This window comes from Ochotona curzoniae, unplaced genomic scaffold (assembly GCF_017591425.1).
Source record: "Ochotona curzoniae isolate NIBS_2020 unplaced genomic scaffold, NIBS_Ocur_1.0 contig_430, whole genome shotgun sequence".
Lineage (NCBI taxonomy): Eukaryota > Metazoa > Chordata > Mammalia > Lagomorpha > Ochotonidae > Ochotona > Ochotona curzoniae.
Window position 1 is genome coordinate 13,613,799 of NW_024466219.1, and position 19,916 is coordinate 13,633,714.

Sequence of the window (19,916 nt, forward strand, 5' to 3'; positions counted from 1 at the left end):
TAAAAGGCTAGACCCTGGTAGTGAGCATGGCGCTAACGCTGTCAGGGATGTGGGGGAGCAGTGGGATTGGGGGAGAGATGCGGAGGCTGCAGGAGCCCAGGGTTCCCTCCAGGGTGTGTCTGTTGCTATGGTTACACAGGCACCTAGGGTGAATCAGACAGCAAGAGTCTAAACACTCACACATCAGGGAAAGTCCCCGTAAGACCCAGAGCTCCCTTCACTGGCTCCCTCACAAGGATGCCGGACGGCGCCCCAGGTGACTCCACACTTCATGGTCAGAGGCCCCTGGCTGCAACCACAAGCCTTTATTTGATGCTTCTTGCCCAGTGCACAGCCCCGTGCCCACTTCAGCTCCTGCACATTTCTGGTCTTTTCCACCCTGGAAGCATGCTCCCGGGGGGCTCGCTATGCCCACCTGTAACTTCTGGGCTCCAGCCAGGGCAGGCGGAGCCAGCGGCAGCAGAGGGAAGCCACGGCTGTGAAAGTGGGAGTCTGGGGTCTTGGTGAAGTTGGATCCTCAGGCTGCAGCACCTGCTGGAGAAGGTGCTTCCTGAGCCCTGGTGCGGGGTGGAGCGTGGCTGCTGCCAGAGGTGCGGGGCGGTGAGGGGGTTGGGGAGGAGAAGGAAAGAGGGGTGCAGCAGGTGGAACGCAGCACCTTCCACTCTCCCAGGGCCTCCCTCCCTAGCCTGCCCTGCAGTACTACACGCTTCCTTATGCAACGCTGAAGAATGCCAGGGAAGGGGTAGGGGCTCCGTATCCCTACCTCTATGTAAAGTCACTCAGCATGGCCTGGCTCTGCAATGTCACCGTGCTTTTCCACACTGGTGCACTAGCTGCCCGTGCCTGCACATTTGCATCCTGAGCTGACCGTCCCCCTCCCAGCCCAGCCCCTGTTTAGAGGGAGCAGGGGTGGGGGCCCAGCCAGTCACCTGCCTTGTAGGCACGGCTTCCTCCCACCGTGGCTCTTCAGTGTGTGGCTGAGGCTGCAAGAGACCTGCAGGTTAGAGCTTGGCTAGGGGAGGAGGGGAGGAAGGGGGGAGTTACCAGGTGGGAGGATGGGGGAAGGGAACCGCAGAGGGTCATGGCTACACGCCTCTCCCCACACTCCTGGCCTTCACTCTCCTGTCCTCCTGCCTTGGATTTTCAGCTGCATCTAGTTCAAGTTCTCCTGTTCTCCTGATGCTCTCCAGCTCACCTTTGACCTCCAGCCGGCATTCCACCGAGGCCTCGCCCAGCACGTTGACCGCCTTGCAGGTGTAGACGCCAGAGTCAAAAGGGCTAGGCTTACGAATCTCCAGGGTGCAGATCCCCTGCTCGGAGATGGCTCGGTACTTGGGATCGCCCTGGATGTCCATCTTGTTCTTCATCCAAATGATCTTGGGCTGGGTGGAGTCATGGTCAGGGCAGAGCTGGGATGCCAGCCTCGGGGTGGGGTAGACAGGCCTGGGTGATGCCCCCACCCCTGCACTCCTCTAACTCCTCACCTTGGGTGACGCTCGGACACTACAGAAGAGTTGAGTGCTGTAGCCCGGTGTGGAGGTGTGGTCAGCCAGGGGCTGTGTGAATGAAGGGGCTTCTGAGAAGTCTCGCTCGACAAACCCTTTGGGTTTGGCTACAATACCTGGGTTTGGAGAGAAAATGGGGGCAGCTCTGAGGGTGTAGAAATGGGGGCACCCTAAGAAACTCCTCATCTAAGCTTGCAGGGGAATTTCAGGGAGCATGCCTTTCAGAGGCCCGGGATGGGGAATGGAGTGGGTAGGCCAGCGGCTGGCCTGGTGGCAGTCTGTGTCCTGGCACAGTCTGTGTCTGGCTGGCTTTTTTTTTACTTTTCTAAATGAAAACTTTGAATTCTGTGCAGCACAAGACGGTGTTAAAAAGAAGGTATCTGGTGGAGCCTGCAGGACATTGGGGACCAAGACCTGGGACTTAGTGCTGGATGCAGGGGTGCCTGGCACCTGCTGAGATGGACAAGAGCATCCCTCTCCTGTTTGATCGGCCAGCCAGCTGCGTTTTCTCTGGACCCAGAACTCTGTGCTTCCAGCAAACAGCCCTGAGGCTGCCTGGCCGTGTGCATCAAGATCTCCTGGGATGCAGTGGTTGTGTGGGGCTGGCAGAACCAGTGCACAGCTTCCTGCTCATTTGCATGGGTCTGCTGTGCTGCGTTTGCTGAAATCCGTCAGCTGCATCCATTACTTCGATTTCAAGCCTGTGTGTGTGTGTGTGTGTGTGTGTGTGTGTGTGTACGCGCACGCGTGCGCACGCACCCACACACCCCTGCTGTGAGGCGGGAGGGCAGCAGATATCCCTGGGAGCGGGCACCCAGGAGAAGCCACAGAGCCGTGGTGACCCTGGGGAATGCTGGCCCACCCACCTGCCTTCTGGATGTGCGCCAGCTCCTTGGTGACTGTGGCTGAGTCACTGAGGCCACACAGGTTTTCGGAGAAGACCCGGAAGGAGTAAGAGTTGCCAACGATGAGATCGGAGATGGTGCAGGTGGTGGGGTGGTAGCGTTCCAGCACCGTGAACCATTGCTGTGGGGACAGAGCAGCTGGTCACCCTTGCCTGGCTTCTCCCTCCCTGCCAATCAGCAGCCCCCTCCTCAGCGGCGCTTGCTCACTCCATGCCCCAACCTGGGGGACCTGGGTCAGCCGGGGGCCTTAGAGAATCTGCAGCCTCAGCTTCTCTTAGAAGGGCAGGCGCTCAGCCCCTGAGCAAGGCTCCATGTGTTCATTTCCATACACAGGAAACTTCCAGAGCATGAACAGAGGAGGGGGTAGCAGCTCAGAGAAGGGGCTGGTCCTGGCCGGGGCCCCGCAGGGAGTCAGAGTGGTGGTCCTTAGCATCCCCAGCAGGCGGGTCCCTCGTCTCCGACTTCACCTGCCACACGGCTCACCCCTGTCTTCTTGTCTGCCTTCTGCACCGTGTACCCAAGGAGTTCTGTGTTGCCCGTGTCCTGGGGTGGGCTCCACTCAAGAGCGGCATTACAGCCCCACACATCTAGGAGCTTGATGCTGCTGGGGGGCCCAGGTTTCTCTGCAGGACCAGAGGGCAAGGCATGGGTGTCAGCACCCGGCAGGCCTGCCTCCCGGTCCTCACAGCCTGATGTGGTTCCTGCCAGGCCCCATGGGCCATGCCCCACTCTCCCTGCCAAGCTGGGTGCTCCTGCACCCTGGCCCCCTTACCAATCACCAGGATGTCGATGGCTGCCTTGGCCTCCAGGTCTTCCAGCCGCACAGTGAGCTCATAGCGGCCCGAGTCACAGCGCTGGGCCGAGCGGATGAAGAGGATGGAGTCCTGCTCGCCGCTGCGCACATTCACGCGCTGCGTGTCCAGGGCGTGGCCATCATGGGTCCAGGAGGCCTGGGGCTTGGGCTTGCCCTGATGGAGAGCAAGCCGCAGGGTGAATGCAGGCAGGGGCCCACAGCCCCGGAAAGAGGGCAGACCTGCCTCCCCTACTACCCTCATCTTCTCAGCCTCTGACCACTGAGTCACATGCCCAGTTGAGAGTGCACGAGGCCACCCTGGTGGATCCCAGGTAGGCCCCCATGGGGGTCCTGACACTCCCCAGGCTCCCTGCAGGGACCCACCTGAAAGGGGATCTGCAGGTTGATGGCTTCTCCCACGCGGCGGATGTAGGTCTGACGGAGGTGGCGGGGGACGCGGATCTTGGGGGCCTCTGCATCAGAACGAGAGTCCAGGCTTAGCACAGCAGTGGGGCAGCTGGGGAGGACAGTTGGCTGGCAGGTGGCAGGCGGCCTTGGTATGTCCTGGCTGCCTCCCCATGGGGAAAGGCGGAGTTCTCACTGCTCCAGATCTAGAGGACCCCATCCCCATGAGGTCTTCAGGGAGCTGAGAAATGAGAGGTTGCTGGCAGGACAGGGCCACCGTGGTGTGAACTGGTAGGCATTTTGGGCACTGCCTTCTTGGTACCTTGACCTGGCTAGGCTGAGATTTGCCTGCAAATCCCCAGACTCCAGATGGGGCCGACAACCTCTCGGTCTCCCCCTGGTGGGGAGCGGGCAGTTCACCTGTTGCACTGCTGGGAAAAGGCAGCCTAGTCTTTCTCCTAGGAAACCAGCACAAGATACCTGACACCACCTCAGAACAGGACTTTCTGGGAACCCTCTTTGCCCACCCCTCCTAGGTCCTACTGGGAGGATTCTGGGGTTTTCCTTATGTACTCCTCCCACAATCTTTCCATCTTGCTGCTGGCAGGTCGTTCTTGGACTTGTCAGCCCCCTGCTAGACAACCACCTTCTCACACATCTAGCCAGGTGCACTCACTAAGCATTGCCAGTGAGGCTGCCTCAGCAGCTGCCCTTCCCCCTGGGTGGGTGCTGGAGCCAGGACTGGGGCTCCTCTGTGGCAAACAGGTGGCAGCAGTTGGCTGGTGGCATGCAGAACGCGGAGGAGACAGTGAGAAGGGACACTGTGTCTCCAAGGATTAGCTGAGCGGGCACTGGGCTCTGGAGCCTCGGGCTTGGAATGCTTCAAGGGCAGCTGCAGGGGGCCAGGAATGCTTGGCAGCCCCAGGTGGCCGGGAGGGACAGCTGTCCCGGGAGGCTCCTGGACAGGGCCCTGCCCCACCCTGTCCTGAGGGGCCTGGCTGTTCTTTACTTGCTCTGGGCCTCCTCAGCCCCTTCTCTCCAGGAAATCCCTTCTTGTCCTGCCAGAGGCACCTGCATGGAGCAAAGAGCGTGGAGCTGGCCCCCTTCAGCAGTGATGCACCCCGGGGGACATCTCTGAGGCTGAGCTCCCTGGGGTCCTTTGGTGATGGATGGGGGGACCTGTGGTGAGGTGCAGGATGCTGCAGGCCACCGCCAGGCCAGCCAGGCAGCTGTAGTTGCTGCCACCAGGGTGGAGGTTGCATCTCATCCGGAATGTGCAGGCTTTGGAACCCCAGGCCTGGCCTAGGAGGGCTAGGGGCAAGCATGGGCTCCTGGGGACCTGCTTGGTCTGGCTACCATGATCCCTGAGTCTCAAACTTGAACCCAAACTCAACCCCATTCTGTAGTCTCAACACTTTCTCCTAGAGGTCTCTCTAGACCCCTGGAGGTAGGGTTCTGTCCCCCAGCTCTGCTGAGAACTGGCTGAGGCAGAAGGTGGAGAAAGCTCCAGGCCACCTGCTTGTCCATGTCTCTTCTCACCCTGGGGCCCCATGCTGTCTCTAGAGACGCAAGATCGGACCCAGTGACTCACCGCCATTAACAGACCGAAACCTGACCAGCCCTGGCAGGGGAATGGGGGCGGGTTTGAGGCTAATACACCCTGCAAATAGAAATATTAGCCACAGGGACAGCAGCTGGCCTCCAGTGGCCAGTGGGTGCTGCCTTGTGAGGATGGAGAAGTTATGTGGCCATTCTGCATTCTGCGGCCTTTTCTTCTTCTTCCCGCCAGGGTCACGTTGTGAGCAGGGCCTTCTTGCTGCTGCAGACCCCGAGGGGAGGTGGGGACCCATGGGGCCCAGGACATTCCCCTGGTGCTGCTAAGGACTGAAGATCAGACAGGAGGGAGTACAGAAAGGTCATCGAACCTGGGTCCCAGGGACCTGGAGCTTCTGTTGGTGGCCATGGCAAAGCCCCTCCCCCAGGCTTGGCCCACTCAGCTCCAGAGGGCCCTGGCTGCCTGGGAAGCAGGACCTCCCTACAAGCAGGTGTGTGTGAGTGTGGCGAGGCGGGCTTGCCTTCCAGCAGGTGAGAGCTGGGCAGCAAGATGACGAGGGGCTTTACCGATGGTCTCCAGGATGTGGACAGGCTGTTCCAGCACGGCCGGCGGGCCAGCACCCGCCCGGCTCACGGCAGTCACGCGCAGGATGAACTTGTCCCCCAGGGCTAGGTTCCGCATCGTCTGCTGGGTCACCATCAGGGGCCGGGCATTCACAGGTACCCACTCTGAGGCTGGGCAGGAGGGCAGAGAGAGGGGGTGGGGAGGGTATGAGGCCTTGTCCGTGGGCTTTGCCTTCTTGCTGGTTGTCTGGGAACACTGACCCCCCATCTATGGGTCTGTCTCCCCCTTGCCATGCCCACCCCAACTTCTGAGTTCCCAGCAGCATCAGAGACACATCATGGCCTTATAGTAGTGGCCAGAGGTGAGAAGGACGAAGCCAGAGAGGGCTGGATACATTTGCAAAGTCACACAGCGAGGTTGGGGGGCCTCGCCATGCCTCCTCATTCTCTCATGGCCTGTCCCTCTATAAGTGGGGTCTTTTGATGCATAGCTGACTATCAGAGGTCCCTGGTGGGGCAAGAGGGGCAGGGATGGATGCCTCCCCATCTTCTGTGACTCCCTGAGCAGCCCCAGTGCCCAGCCCCTCTCCTCACCACCCAGTACTCACCTCCTTCCCGGCGGAATTCCAGCACATAACCCTGGAGCCCCAGCTTTCCCAGGCGCTCTGGGGGCTCCCAGCTCACGGTCACTGAGCTGCTGCTCACATCCTCCAAGGCCAGCCGCAGGGGGGCGCTGGGAACATCTGTGCGGGAAGTCAAGGTGAGCTCAGGAGCCCCCTCCTCTCCTTATTCCTGTCCCCCGCCCCGCCCCGCGCCACCCCTGGTCACCTTCACTGAGGGGGGCAGGTTTTGTGGCTGCAGGGGCTTCTGCAGGGGCCGCGGGGGCCTCAGGGGTAGGTTCCTGAGAGACAGGGTCCTGCAGCTGTGGGGGCTGCTCCTCCGACGCTGCTGCTGCTGCTGCTGCTGCAGACTCAGTGCTGGGCGCCTTGGCAGACTCAGCCGTTGCCTCCTCCGTGCTGGGGGCAGGGGTCTCAGAGGCGGCTTTTCCCGTCATTGCTGGGCAGGCTGGGGCTCGCACTGCTGTGAGCAGGGTCGGTGTGGAGGGCCTGGGGCTCCAGGATGCCTGGGCCACCTCGGTCTGGGTTTATATAGCTAGGGGCTGCCCCGCCCCCTGCCAACGATTCTCAGCTGTGGGGTCAGGTCAGGTGGGGGGCTGGGAGCAAGGCGTCCAGGCTAGGAATAGATCTGGGGGAGGAAGCGCACAGGCCCCTTGAGGCGCTCACTCCCTTGTCCAGCACCCTGGCTGTGCCTGGCCACCAGAGTGCCGCTGCCCGGGCAGTGGGGGAGGGCGTGTATGGGAGAGCTGGGACTTGGCTGGGGGCCGGTGCCAGGTGACAGGGCTGTGGGGAGAGTGTCCATCTGGGGACGGAGACCAGACTGAACTCTGAGTGTCTCTGGGGCCACCTGTTTCCGGGGCTTCTCACACCAGGGAGTGGGGCTCAGAGTCCCCCGACACATTTCCCTGGGGTCTGCAGGCCTCTAGGACTCTCCCCTGTGCTGTGTGAGGTTGAGGGAGTGGGGTGGGGTTCTGCAGGACACCAGGGGCTGAGGGTGTCAGGAAGAGTGGGCATCTCGGAGCTCACGGTTGAGCACATTGCCTGTGGCAGGGAAGGGTCTGTGGGTTCTGCCACAGCATGGCAGGTGCACAGGACAAGGGGCATCAGGAACCTGCCCTGCCAGAATGCACCTGCTCCAAGTTTCAGTGACCTTGGTGCAGTCAGGAGGGGCGTACTCCACGGCCCGATCACCTACTGACGGCCTCACTTCTTACTGCCACTGCCTGGGTTCATGGTCAGCCTTCTTTGGTTTCCCTTTGGTACACAGAACCCTTTGCCCTGGGGGTTGGGACAAATTGGAGGTGGATCTTGGAAAGGCACTACTGCTGGAAAACAGCTTTCAGAATCTTCTAGATTCTTTGAAGCATTGTGTGGGTGGGAGCGTTCCCAGTATAGGGCAAATGAGACATCTAGACATGGATTGAATAAAACATTAGCCCAGGTCATGCCTTGAAAAACCACAACAGTAAGAAGTTACAACCATTTTGCAGGCATGACAGTCCTGACAGGGCTGATGGGTCTGCTTGGCAGCACCCCAGCACCACCCCCAAATGCCCACTTCTGTGCCCTAGGAGGTAGGGAGGGGAATGTGTGCAGTAGGGCAACCCCGAGCTCTGGGGGACACGGCTGGCTCCAGTGGAAGCATAGAGAAATGACCGGCATCTTTGTAAACCTTAAAGTGAAATACAAGGTGAAGAGGGCTGGGCATGGGGTAATGCATGAGACTGCACGGCCCTCCTGGGCAGCAGAAGGAGCAAGCCACGCAGAAATGCTGTCCTCTCGTGGGCTGGAAGCTTGTTCAAGATGCAGTGAGCTCGCTGCACCCAGGGATGCCAGTTGTGGCCAAGTCAGACGGAAAGTCAGGTGATGATCAAAACAGAAGATGGGGTGGGGGTGGCCTACAGAGGTGGGATAGGGGTGTGTCCTCGAGGTGTACTCAGGAGAGACTTGCTGTTCTGAGTGGAGGCCGCACAGGTGTTCCCTCAGTGATGATTCATATCTGACATATTCCTTCCAAGCATATGTCTGTCAGTTTCAGAATCAACAGTCCTGTCATTTCTTTAGCAATAGATAACATGCTACCCTTTCTTGGGGCTGGCTATCCTAGCTGGGTCCAATAGTAGAGGGCCCCTCTGGTGGCGCCCATGGCCTCCGGCTGGCGATTCAGTGTCCTGCTGGACAAGGAGCAGTCCTTGGAGACCCGATCTTCATCCTTGGCCTCTGACTCTGCAGCTATAAGCAAATGTGACTAACCCTGCAGCTCCCTGAGTCAGCCCTGGAGAGCCTGCCCAGGCTGGGGGAAGGGTGGCCCCAGGGGACGCGGGCTGGCGGCCACTGCCATGGGGTGGGCTGGGCAGCGGGCAAGGATCAGGCGACACTTGGACCCACTGGCCAGCAGTGAATGCCACGTACCCTTCTGAGCGCTGGCCAAGGCCCTTGCTTCCCCTGCCTTTAAAGGGGCTGTGACCTTGGGGGTCAGGTGCATTTGCCCTGCTTCAGCTGGTTTGGATTTCAAGGCCACCGGCAGGTATTCTCTTCCCTATTTCTCAAACCAGAGTCACAAACCATCCGGCCACATCAAGATCCTTCCAAGTCACAGACAACCCGAACATCAGGGACTCCGGGCACAAGTTCCAGCCATCTATGGAGCCCCCGCTGCAGCATCCCAGCTCATCCCAACCGTCTCCGACCAGAGCCCCAGGCCAGCCTGAGCCGAGATGCCCTGAGCGCTGTGCCTCTGAGTTGAGGGAGCAGAGTGAGCAGCAGGGGAGCCCAGGACATGGGACAGCCCTTGGATTCCACCCAGCCCTGCAGCGGGAGGCTTGCCTCTAGACAGAGGTGCCTGTCACTGGGGGTTGCCCTGCAGAGACACGCCCCCAACCTCAGAGGACAGGGAGAGGGCATAAGATGACATTCAGGGTTCTTCGCTGTGCCTGGTCCTATAATGAGCTCTCACTATCACCCACCGTGATAGGAAGAGATGAAAAGCTAGATGAAGGGCCTTTGGCAAGAAGCTAAATTTCTTGCAATAAAAAACTGAATTGGGAGACCACAATGATTGCTGGAAGGCCTGCAGCTTGGCTTGGCTAAGTCCACAACAGGTGACACAGGAACTGCTAGAGTCTCCCCTTGAGGGTTACTGGGCCTGGCATAGCCGGACGTGGCAGCTTTATCTTGGACCCCCAAGGCTCAGAAAGAAGAATCCAGAGGAGTGGCAGAGCAGAGCCCCTTGGGGGGTGGGGTCCAGTGTCCTACAAAGATAGACCAGAGCTAGGACTGAGTGATAAGCTATGCTGCTTTATTGAATAGTTGTGGGATTAAGAAAGGGAAGGGAGAGAGGGGCTGCGATTATATTCCTATGAGGAGGTTGCAGGCTGGGCAGAGGGTATAAATGGTAGGGTCACTGGGTACTGGAGGACCTGGGGCTGCTTCTTCTCCTTTAATAGGCATGACCATGAGCAGGAATTCAAAAACGTACCCTTGCACCAGCATTTCCACTCATCAGCAGGTGTACCTTGCACTGTGCTGGCCCACAGTCCCCACAGCCCCATGCCCTGTGCACCCCATCTTACACACTGTGCTGCGTTCCACACTTGTTCCCAGGCTCAACTCAGGACTCCATGGTGCAGGTGGATCCTGGGCTGAGGGGAGAGTGGCCTCCGCAGCCCCCACCTTCCTATCCCTGCCCCACACAGAGTGTAGGACAAGGGGCAGGCTAAGGCGCAGCCAGGGCATCCTTGATGGCATTGGTGAGAGGGAAGCGTAGGTTCTGGCCACAGAATGAGCCGCGGAAGTCATCCAGGTCCAGCGCCCACACCATGGCCCCCGCCAACTGCCTGCTTTTCAGGTATTGCACCTGGGTAAAGGAACAGAGCAGGCAGGGCTTGGGTCCCTGGACCAGAGCAGTGTGTGTGTGTGATGGGTGATGTGTGGTGCGGCCCTCTCCAACCGGAGGAGGGAACAACAGGTGCTAAGACCCACGTACCGGTGACCCAGTCCCCACTGTTCAGGGGACTAGATTTGGGCCTCTTCCCTCTTTATCCTGGGGTTCGAGCTCTGGGAAGCCTACCTTCTGTCTGACACTCTCCAGGTCGTCGTACCCCACCCACTGGTTGCCCTTGGTGGCATAAGGGACCTGTTGGCCCAGGAGTCTGTGGACCGTGGCACCTTGGAGGAAGTCACAGATCTGAGAAGAGAACAGAGCAGGGATCATGTGGGGAGTGGCACCTGACTCAGCAGGTGGTGGGGAGAAGTCAGACCCTCCAGGTCTCCGACAGCCCCTCTCCCTGGCTTCTACTGGTTGGTGTAAAACAAGTGGGAATCCAGCATTCCTCTTTGCCACAGCCAAGGGGCTGTAAGGGGGTTCCTTACTGGCTTCCTCCCTCATATAGATTTGAGGACAAGTTCAGGGTCTCACAGAGGAACAGAGACTAGACTGAAACACAGAACCTGCCTCCTGGCCCTGGATCTTTCCCATGCTGGAAGACTCCACTTGGTGGCTGGGGCGGGCATGTGCCTGTATCTGCTGGAGATGGAGTGGCAGAGACCTCAGCGTGTCGTCTCTTTCTCAAGGGCGTGACGCCAACAGAGGATTGTTTTATTCCCAGAGGAGAAAAGTAGTATGAGGGCAGTCCCTTTCCCGGGGTGGTGTTGGTGGTGTTGGAGCTCTCATGGTCTCCTCTGGCTCCCTTACCTCATAGTAGGCGAGTATCCCCTCCTCCTTGGTGAACCGGCCGGGCAGCCCCAGTCCCAAGATGGGAACTCCAACGCCAGTCTCAGAGGAGGCCAGCGTGAAGCTCTTGCCAAAGGCAGGGATGCCCAGAAGCAGCTTATTGGCTGGGACCCCTCGTCTCATCACATAGCCCACAGTATAGTCCTGGATGGGGACAGGGCAGGGAGGAATGTGTGGGTGGGGTGGTATGGGCAAGGACCCCTGGGCTTCGACTCCGGGATGTGGGCACCCTGGCAAGTGGCAGAGCTTTGGGCACGCACAGCATTGCTGAATCTGTCAGGACTTGCATCCTCTTGACCCCGGAACAGGGGGCTGTGGTGTCCGGTGGTCCCACGCCAGGCTCCGTGGAAATCATAGGTCATGAGACTGATGAAATCCAGGTGTCTGGGGAGGAAGGGCAGAGCGGGAAATTAAAAAAGCCCTTGGCTGCACATCCAAGGCCCCAGCAGGATATGAGCTGGGGCAGGAGGCAGCTGATGCGCAAGCTGTTAAGCCAAGTCCCAGCGTTCCCAGTGAGCACCACCCTGGCTGCTGGCCCACCTACCATGGGCCACAAGGGCACTTGGGGTGAGAGTGGGTCCCTGTATCCTGGCCCAACATGCGTGTGGGAGCCGGCCTCCATCCCACCTGCTGCTCCCCTCCAGGATAAGCTGACCGATAGCAACATGGGAAGTTGCTGAGAGGAGGTGCGACAGGGGAACACAGGGACCAAAAAGCGATGGAAGCCAAAGACACGAGAGGGTGGGAGGAAGTGTCCTTCGGGGCTCGGGAGCAGTGGAGGCGGACTGCCCAGCACAAGCTTCTGCCACTGGGAAAATGGTGCAGAATGCCTTCACCACCCCCAAAGTCTGGACAAATACCAAGTCTTTGCCTCTCTAGGGTCCTAAAGAAGAGCCTAAGGTCACTGTTCCAGCTTGCAGCTTTCCCGGAATCCCTCTGGAGCCATCAGGCCACTGGGCTTCTGGCAGCCATTCTCAGGGGGCTCTGGTGTTGGTCCCTGATGAGGGGGTGGCCAGCAGGGAGGGATGTGAAGTTGTCTCATTTTGGAAACCAAGTCTTTTTGTTCTGTGTCGGTCCTGTAGGCACCGGTGTCCTGCCCCAGCCTGGCATGGGGAAACTTGACGACTGGGTGGGTGTGTGGTGTCTATACCCTTTCTAGAATGCAGCCCTGGCAACTGTCAGCAGATCAGCAGCACCCCAGAGGAAAAGGAAGGGCGGGCATTGTTATGTCCCATTCGACAGATGTGCAATTGTGGCACAAGGTAGGGAAGTGACCTATTCCTGGTCCACAAGAACAAGGCCTGGAAGAGTTAGGACTCTCAGACTCTTGGTCCCCCTTGTGTACTTGGGATACCGGGGTGGGTAAAGGGGGTGGGGAGGAGGAAGGAGAGAGGTGGCCGAGGTGTGAGGGACATTGGATACGCACCTGGATATCTGGGCGATATCATAGCCGCTGTCAAGGGCCACCTTCCCTGCGGACACCGCAGCGCTCAGCAGCAGCTCATCTGCTCCACCCTGGGCCTCCCTGGTGAACTCAGCCTTCATTTCCTGGGGGAGGTAGGTAGGAGAGTGAAAGGGACCTGGGGACAGCAGGGGAGAGGCTGTGAGCTCTGAGCCCCTGGCTGCCCTTGGGCTGTGACGAGCAGCTTATAGAGATGACAGTGTGACCTCAACTTTTTCCTAAAATCTGTTTGGACCCCAAGCCCCATGCATACCATTGGTCTGGGTGACAAGAGATAAACCTTCAATCTTTTGCCCCTCCTACTGCCTGCCACGCCCTCCCTCATCGGCCAGCACCTTGATGAGTTTGGTGAGATGACCCCTGTCTCTCCGTGAGGGATAGAGCCAGGCCAGGTCCAGCCCGTCGAAGCCGTGGGCCCGCAGAAATGGCGCCACTGACCTGATGAATTGCCTTCGATTCTTGGATTTGGAGGCAATTTTGGAAAACCTAGGGTGAAAGCACAGTGTCCCATGGTTGGGAGAGGCATCCCTGGGCCTGGGGAGCAGGGAGTCCCACCTGTCCAGCTGGAGGAGGCGTTGATTGGGACAGGCCCAGTACCCAGGGGAAGAAACCAAGCAGGGGAGACTGTGTGACTCCTGGCAAGTTCCGCCCTGTCTCTGAGTTCTTTCTGGGTTCTCGACACTACATGAGTCAGGCCCCGGACAGGAGCCTCTAAAATCCCCCCTACAGTGGACTGGGGAGGCCCAGGCCTCCTTGCTGCTGTTTCACACCCTCTAGTCCCTCTTACCTCTGAGAGCCAAAGTTCCATCCACCCACAGACAGGAGGGTCTTCAGGTTGGGGTTCCTGCAGGATGGGAAGAGGCAGGGCAAGGTGGGGTCAGCGGATCAGGTGGCCCCATGTCTTGGAGGCCAGAGGCAGGCTCCAGCTTTGGGAAGAGGCTGGCTTAGGCCTCTGGGGCCCTCCTTGTCAGTGTTCTGAGTGGTCACAGACTCGACCACTGTTTTTCCTGCACTGGGAAGCCAGTATAAGGCAAAGCAGAGCCATGAACATTTTTCATGCTCCCTGGAGAGGGGAGGAGATGCCTCCAAGTGCACCCACCTTTGGCTGCCCCTCTTGTCTAAGCTAAGCCCTCCAATTCCCCACCCAGAAGTGGGTGCAGGGTGCCCATGTCCATGCTGCCAAAAACAGGGCTGCCCAGTACACCCCTGTCCCTCCCTGTGCCCTGGCTGGCCCATGGTCCAACCTGCTCTTGAGTGCATTCAGCATGCCATAGAGCGTGGCATCATTCCACTCCCATGTGTCAATCTCATTGTTGCTTATGTTGGCAAAGCTGTAGATGATGTGGGTACAGAGGAAGCTGTTGATGACATCTGGGAAGCAGCTCCCATCCCCCTCTCGGTACTGGGACCAGTTGGTGTAATAGCAGACCAGTTTGTAGGCGGAACCTGGAGGAAGAGGAAGGGGTAGGCCTCCAGGCTGAGCCCGTTACCCCCACCCCGCCCATGGGGCTTGGGGTGAGTGGGGGGTGAGGGAAGAGTAACTCGGATCTCTGGCTTGGCATGGAGCAGCTGCAGAGGCTAAATATGGTATAGACTGATAGCTGGGCCTTGAGTGGGGGCAGGGGTAGACTGGCACATGCTGCTGAAATGGGACTTGAGGGTTCCAGTAGGAGGCCTCTTGGAGGAGGCGGCTTTGAAAGAGAGTGGTGACCCAGCCCCATGACACTTGGCCTTCCCGTTGGAGCCTTAATCTGAGAGGAACATCGGCCTTTCCTGTCCCCTCTGTGGGAGTGTCCCTGTTTCAGCCTGGAGCTGGGGGTACACGGGAGCCAGCTCCCAGCATCCTCCGCTCCTGACTCCTGCTGCTGCTGCTGGGGCTGCCTCTCCCTGCCTCTGGGTACTGGGGAGGTGCAGAAGGCATTTAGGACCTGCATGGCAGTGTGCTGCCACCGGTTGCCTGGGCACTCCACGCCACTGCTGCTGGTGAAAGCCGCCACTTCCCTGAGCCTTCTCAAGTTTGCTATTTTGAAAAGTCTCAGATGTTCAGAGAAGTGGACACATGTGACCAATACCTTCTGGTGGCCGCGGACTAGCTTACGAGATACCTCCCAGCCAGAGACCCAGAAGAGCCTGGAAAAGGGCTTGCTGCTGTGCCAGCCCCCTCCCCAACGCCCCGTGCCCTTGCCACGCATTCCAGGACTGCAGGTGAAGCTGGGGGTGGGGGTGGGGGTGGTGGCATTACTCACAACACTGCAGCAGCACCAGGATCGCCAGCCCTGCAGGGGAAACCAGAGCAAGACTGTGCCAGGGTGTCTTGCCTGTGCACCTGCCACCCCTCCCACCAGGGTCTTAGCAGTCCCCCTTCTCTCCTGGCTTGCCCTCAGCCCATCCTAAGCCCAGCAGGCAGGTGGCCTGGCTCCAGGGTGCAGTGGCTTCTAAGAACTCCCGACCCAGTTTCCACTGGCCTTGGTCAGTCCAGAGACCTGTGTGAGTCGCCCTCAGTCCCATTCTGACAGTAGCAGAGTGGGTTGTAGTGCGGCCTCTTCCTGGGGTCCCCTGTACTCTGTGCTTTTTATACCAATCCCCTCCCACTTCCCCTTACAGGAACTGCACTGTGTGTCAATGGAGGAGCCCCAGCTGGCCAGCAAGGCAAGGTCGGCTGGGAAGATTGAGAAAGCCCGGGGTTTTGAAATGTCTGGGACAGTTCTGCCAGCAAGGTGGTGGGCTGGGGACTCAACTTCCTTCTGCACCCCACTCCTGCTGCTCCTTGCCAGCACCTTCCCAATTTCCCTGGCAGCCCCTGCCTTCACATCTGCAGCCCTGGGCACAGACCCTTGTCTGGGTCAATCAGGTTACATAAATGTAACCTCAGAACAAGGCTGCTACTATCCAGCTCTGCCTGCCTTCTCTCACACTCTCTGACTGCTTCCTGCTCTCCTCCAGTCTGGCCCAGTCCAGCTTTGTGGCAATGGGAAGGAAGGAACCAAGAAGCCCAAGATGAGGGCTCCCTGGGGGTAATTAGCCCTTCCTTTGAACAGTTTCTGCTGTGATAATTTCAAAACAAAACAGATGGGAGGCAGCTATTCCCAAGAGGTTTTTGAGCCGGGTGCTGTTTCATTTCCCTGATGAAATGCCCACACAAATAGGGAGTTGGGGCCTGGTGCAGACCTAGGATGTGGTCAGGTGCAGAGAAAAGACACAGCTCCCCCTGATCCTTTCCCGGGTCGTCCCCCAGGGTCAGGTGCAGACCATCTCACAAGGCATGGAATCTCCTCCATGGATGCTTCGGACATTCAGGCCCCATGGCCAGGCTATATCTCTCCATACTTCCCAAATCTCTCATCAACCTCTACGTAGGAGCAAGCCTCTTAAGGAGGCTGGGGCTGGTGCAGCCCCTGCTTGGGACTCCATCTGGGCCCCCATTGGAGGCAGACAGGGGAGCTAGGCAGGCCACGGGCTTCCAGACACAGTGCCCTTATTAGTTACCACAGTGTTAGGCAGTGACTGACGTCAGCCACACTGCGCGGGCAGCCCTCTTTCCAGGTCGTCTGCCTCCTGCTCTTCTGGTCTGGTTCTTTCGCCTTCTCTGAAACTCTGATAACCCATTTCCTTCACTGTAAGATGGTGGGGGGTTGTCCGGGGGTGGCCGTTTGGTCTTACAGGTCAAATGCAGTGGCTTCCTTCCTGCTCATGCGGATCCTGGGAAGACAGACGATGATGGCTCAGGTGGTTGGTCGGGTCCCTACTGGCTTGAGTTCCTGGCTCCCAGCTCCAACCTGGGCATCTGGAGAGAAAGCCAGCAGATGGGAACACTGACTATCTGGCCGTCTCTTTCTGTCTCTCTGCTTTTCTAATTAATTTTGAATAATTACGGGCAGGAGTTTGGTTCAGTGATGAAGTTACTGCTTGGTCTGTTCACATCCTGCTCCCTGGGAGGACCTGGTTTGAGTCCTGGCCACTCTACTTCTGACCTGGGAGAGGCAATAGATGATGCTCCAGTGCCCAGGTTTCTGCCTCCCATGTGGGAAAAACTAAGCTGGCTTCCGGATTCCTGGTTTTAGCCTGGTCAAGTTGTGATTATAGCAGCCATTTAGGAAGTGAATGAGTGGATGGAAGATCTCTCTCTACACCCCCTTCTGTCTCACTCAAATACAGTGAATATAAATAAATAAAAATTTGAAGTATCATGCATAGAAAAAAAACACAAAGAATTCCATGGTTGCCAGAGTCATACTCTGAATTCTACAGGGTGACAGCTTTCTCCTTTGAAAGAAATTGTCTTCCTTTGTACCCGAGATGATTGACAACTCCTGTGTGCTGGAGTACAGAGGAAGAACTCCCCTCGTCTCTAGTAGTGATGTGGCACAGTGGTTTGCATGTGGAAGTGTTCATGGTGCAAGGTATTCAAGAAGCACCTTCTCTCTTCCTTTGTTACAAATCACCTCCTAGACTAGGACTGGCCCAGGCCCCTTTGTCCTGTGCCCATATTCACGATGCATGACCAACACATGCTCAAGGCCTTGCCTCCACAGCCCTGGCCAGGGGTCCCACCCTGTACTCTACTCGCCAGCATCATCTTTCCTGCTCTTAGGCTATGGCTTCCATATGTGTCCTTCACACCCATCTGCAGCTGGGGAGCTTGGTCCCCAGAGTCTGATATTGAAGCTACCAAGTGCTGGGAACTTGGTGCCAGCACAGCTGAGAGGTGGCACTGCTGTGGGTCATGATTAGACTGGAGCAGGTCACCAGGGTGAAGCCCTCATGCCTGTGCGTTGCAAGATGCCTTACCCAACCCAGCCGCACCTCTTGCCTGTGATGCCCTTGCCACTTGGGGATTCAGTTAGGAGGAACACCTCCCCACCCTCCAAAATGGTCCTGACAGCAGGATAACAGTATAAAAGAGAAAAGCCATAAGACAAATGTCTGCATCTGCCTCCCTGGGCAGCCCTCAGTAGGCTCTGCCCTGCACTGGTCACAAGGGGCCGTGCAGAGAGGTGGGTGACAGAGGCAGAACAGGTGTGCACGGAGAGGCAGTCTCTGGCCACAGAGAACCTATAACGAGCAAAGAAAGGGGATGTCAAACAACATGATGGATCCTGTGTTAGAGCTGCACGAAGGGAAGTTCAACAGGCAGCCTTGAGGTGCGGATGGTCAGGGACTACTTCCTTAAGACTCGGAGTCTCAGGAGGTGGGAAGGAAGGGAGGGGTCAGCCTAGCACAAAAGTGCATGAGCAGGGCAGACAGCTGTGACAACCAACTTAAACTTCCGCCTGTGACAGCAACTCCTCATGGGAGTGCTGATTGTAGTCCTGATAGCTCCACTTCTGATCCAGCTCCCTGCAAATGCACCTGAGAAAGCAACAGAAGATGGTCCAAGTGTTTGGCAACCTGCAGCCCACAAGGGATACCTGGATGGAGTTCTGGGTCCCTTGTTTTGGCCTGGCTCAGCTCGGCCATCTAGGGAGGGAACCAAGGGGGAGATAGAAGATCACTCTGTCACTCTGCCTGTCAAATCATTCAATCAGCTTTTAAAAACAATAAAGTCTGGCTTAGGAAACACCAAACAAAGCAAGTACTTAAGGGAGAAGAGGGATAACTTATTCTTGGTGGTAATCTACAGTGTCCTTACATGTCCCTCGTGGCCACTAAATATCTTCACTCACCTGCATAGAAAAGCCAGGGATGCAATTGTCAGGAAAGGCATATTTATAGGAAGGTATCAAGGCTGGTTTATTTATTTATTTGGAATGCAGAGAGCTTGTTATTTTCCAGATTTGAAGTGTCACCACCTTACAGTGGTGCGTGGTGAGGTCTGAGGCAGAGCAAAGGCTCAGGCTTGGCTTCCACAGTTGTTCCTTGCTGGTGGGCAAGTTCTTGCTGCTGAATTATGGGTTGGACTGTACGGTTGCTTAACAAGTGTCTGAGTCAATGCCGTCAGCTTGATAGGCTGTTTTCTTTGGCCAACATTTATTTTCAGGGGCTAACAGGGAAGTAGTGACAAATCTCTTCTGGTATGATTAACTAAATTAGAGCCACAAGATAAAGCTTGGCAGGAAACTTCTGTCTGGAGGCTTCGCAAAGCCCGTAGTCCAGGAATTACTTGGACATGAGAACGAACAAGGTGAAGTTTACCAGCACTGTTCCCTCTAAAATTCCCACACTTGCTAACATAACCCAGCTGCCAGGAGAGGCATTCCAGAAGCTGTAAGCCATGCCAGGGTTTCCCCAGGATTTCATGGGTGTTGTTGCCATGAATATACTCACTTCTTCTTGGTAGTGGGCTATCCTATGACCAAAAATCTTTGCTTGACCAAACCTAAGTCTGGCTTCTGTGTCTGCTCCTTGGCCTATCTGGGCACTGCCTTGTAAGATCCAGTTGCAGCCAGGGGTCTGCTAAGTCAGGGTAGCAAGGGGTCTCTCCCCATCTAAGTCTGACCACCCTCAGTCACGATCCTCGTCTTCCATGTCCCCAGGTGATGTCTCCGGTTTGCCTTCAGTAGGGTTGGTTTTCAGAATGTCTTCTGCAATTTCTTCTTGGTAATTTCCCAAGCCCTGATCCTGAACCTGCTTCTGAGCTATAAATTACACTTGTCCATGCTGTATTTGGAGTTGAGCCCAAATGTCTGCCACCTTGTTAGACCCCAGTGCCACCATCCCTATGCCTCTCCGGATGGCCTCAAGTTTAGCTCAGCACTCTTCAACAAGTGTCACAGGATTTTTTAAAATCATGTACCTAATTAAAAGCAAGGCTTGGCATAACCATGTGCAGGGATACTCTGATAAAGAATTACTTACTGAATTTCTGTAAGTATCCACATGATCCTAATCATTCGTCCCATCTAGAAGTTAGGTTAATTGATTTAGTTGCATTTTGCTCCCTGAAATTTTTTTTCCAAGATTTATTTGTTTATTTGAAAGGCAGAGTGTGAGAGAGAGAGAGAGAAATAGAGAGAGAGAGAGAACAGAGACAAAGCGAGGAGATCCTCCATCTGCTGATTTCATTTTCCAAATGGCTGCAACAGCCACGGCTGGACCAGGCTGAAACCAGGTGCCAGGAACTCCAGTCTGGTCACATGCATGAGTGTCAAGAGCTCAGATACTCAGGACAACCTCCTCTGCTTTCCCACGTGTTTTAGCAGGGAACTGGATCAGAAGTGAAGCAGCTGGGACTTGAACTTGAGCCTATATTGGATGCCAGCATCACAGGCAATAGCTTAACCTTGCTGCACCACATGGCCGCCCTTAACCCAGTGAGTGGTTCAAGTCCTGGCTATTCTGCTTCCCATTGAGCTCCCCTCTAATGTACATCCATGAAGGAAGATGGTTGTGGACATCTGGGGGAGTGAACCAGTGGCTGAAATGTCTGCCTTTCAAGCAAA

General features: G+C 57.0%; 2 protein-coding genes across 5 annotated transcripts; both read right to left on the reverse strand.

The window, feature by feature from the left end:
- Window positions 1-300: 300 nt before the first annotated feature.
- Window positions 301-7,053, reverse strand: MYBPH (myosin binding protein H). 3 transcript variants are annotated; one of them, XM_040985475.1, is made up of 11 exons: window positions 6,555-7,053; window positions 6,335-6,469; window positions 5,730-5,897; window positions 3,588-3,676; window positions 3,183-3,378; window positions 2,894-3,033; window positions 2,372-2,531; window positions 1,485-1,621; window positions 1,196-1,382; window positions 930-983; window positions 301-531 (listed from the first exon to the last, which is right to left on the reverse strand). In XM_040985475.1, exons 1-10 carry the CDS (start codon window positions 6,778-6,780, stop codon window positions 967-969), a joined length of 1,455 nt encoding a protein of 484 aa, XP_040841409.1. In that variant the 5' UTR covers window positions 6,781-7,053; the 3' UTR covers window positions 301-531; window positions 930-966. The 3 variants fall into 3 exon arrangements, with proteins under 3 accessions (XP_040841409.1, XP_040841410.1, XP_040841408.1); XM_040985476.1 differs by having other exon boundaries at window positions 301-534; XM_040985474.1 differs by having other exon boundaries at window positions 301-983.
- A 2,567-nt stretch (window positions 7,054-9,620) lies between these two features.
- CHI3L1 (chitinase 3 like 1) lies at window positions 9,621-15,079 on the reverse strand. Of its 2 annotated transcripts, none has more exons than XM_040985478.1 (10): window positions 15,021-15,079; window positions 14,784-14,813; window positions 13,782-13,983; window positions 13,325-13,381; window positions 12,873-13,023; window positions 12,502-12,623; window positions 11,336-11,459; window positions 11,037-11,219; window positions 10,413-10,529; window positions 9,621-10,199 (listed from the first exon to the last, which is right to left on the reverse strand). In XM_040985478.1, the coding sequence occupies exons 1-10, from the start codon at window positions 15,043-15,045 to the stop codon at window positions 10,059-10,061; spliced, it is 1,152 nt and encodes a 383-aa protein (XP_040841412.1). In that variant the 5' UTR covers window positions 15,046-15,079; the 3' UTR covers window positions 9,621-10,058. The 2 variants fall into 2 exon arrangements, with proteins under 2 accessions (XP_040841412.1, XP_040841411.1); XM_040985477.1 differs by having other exon boundaries at window positions 15,003-15,077.
- Window positions 15,080-19,916: the final 4,837 nt, after the last annotated feature.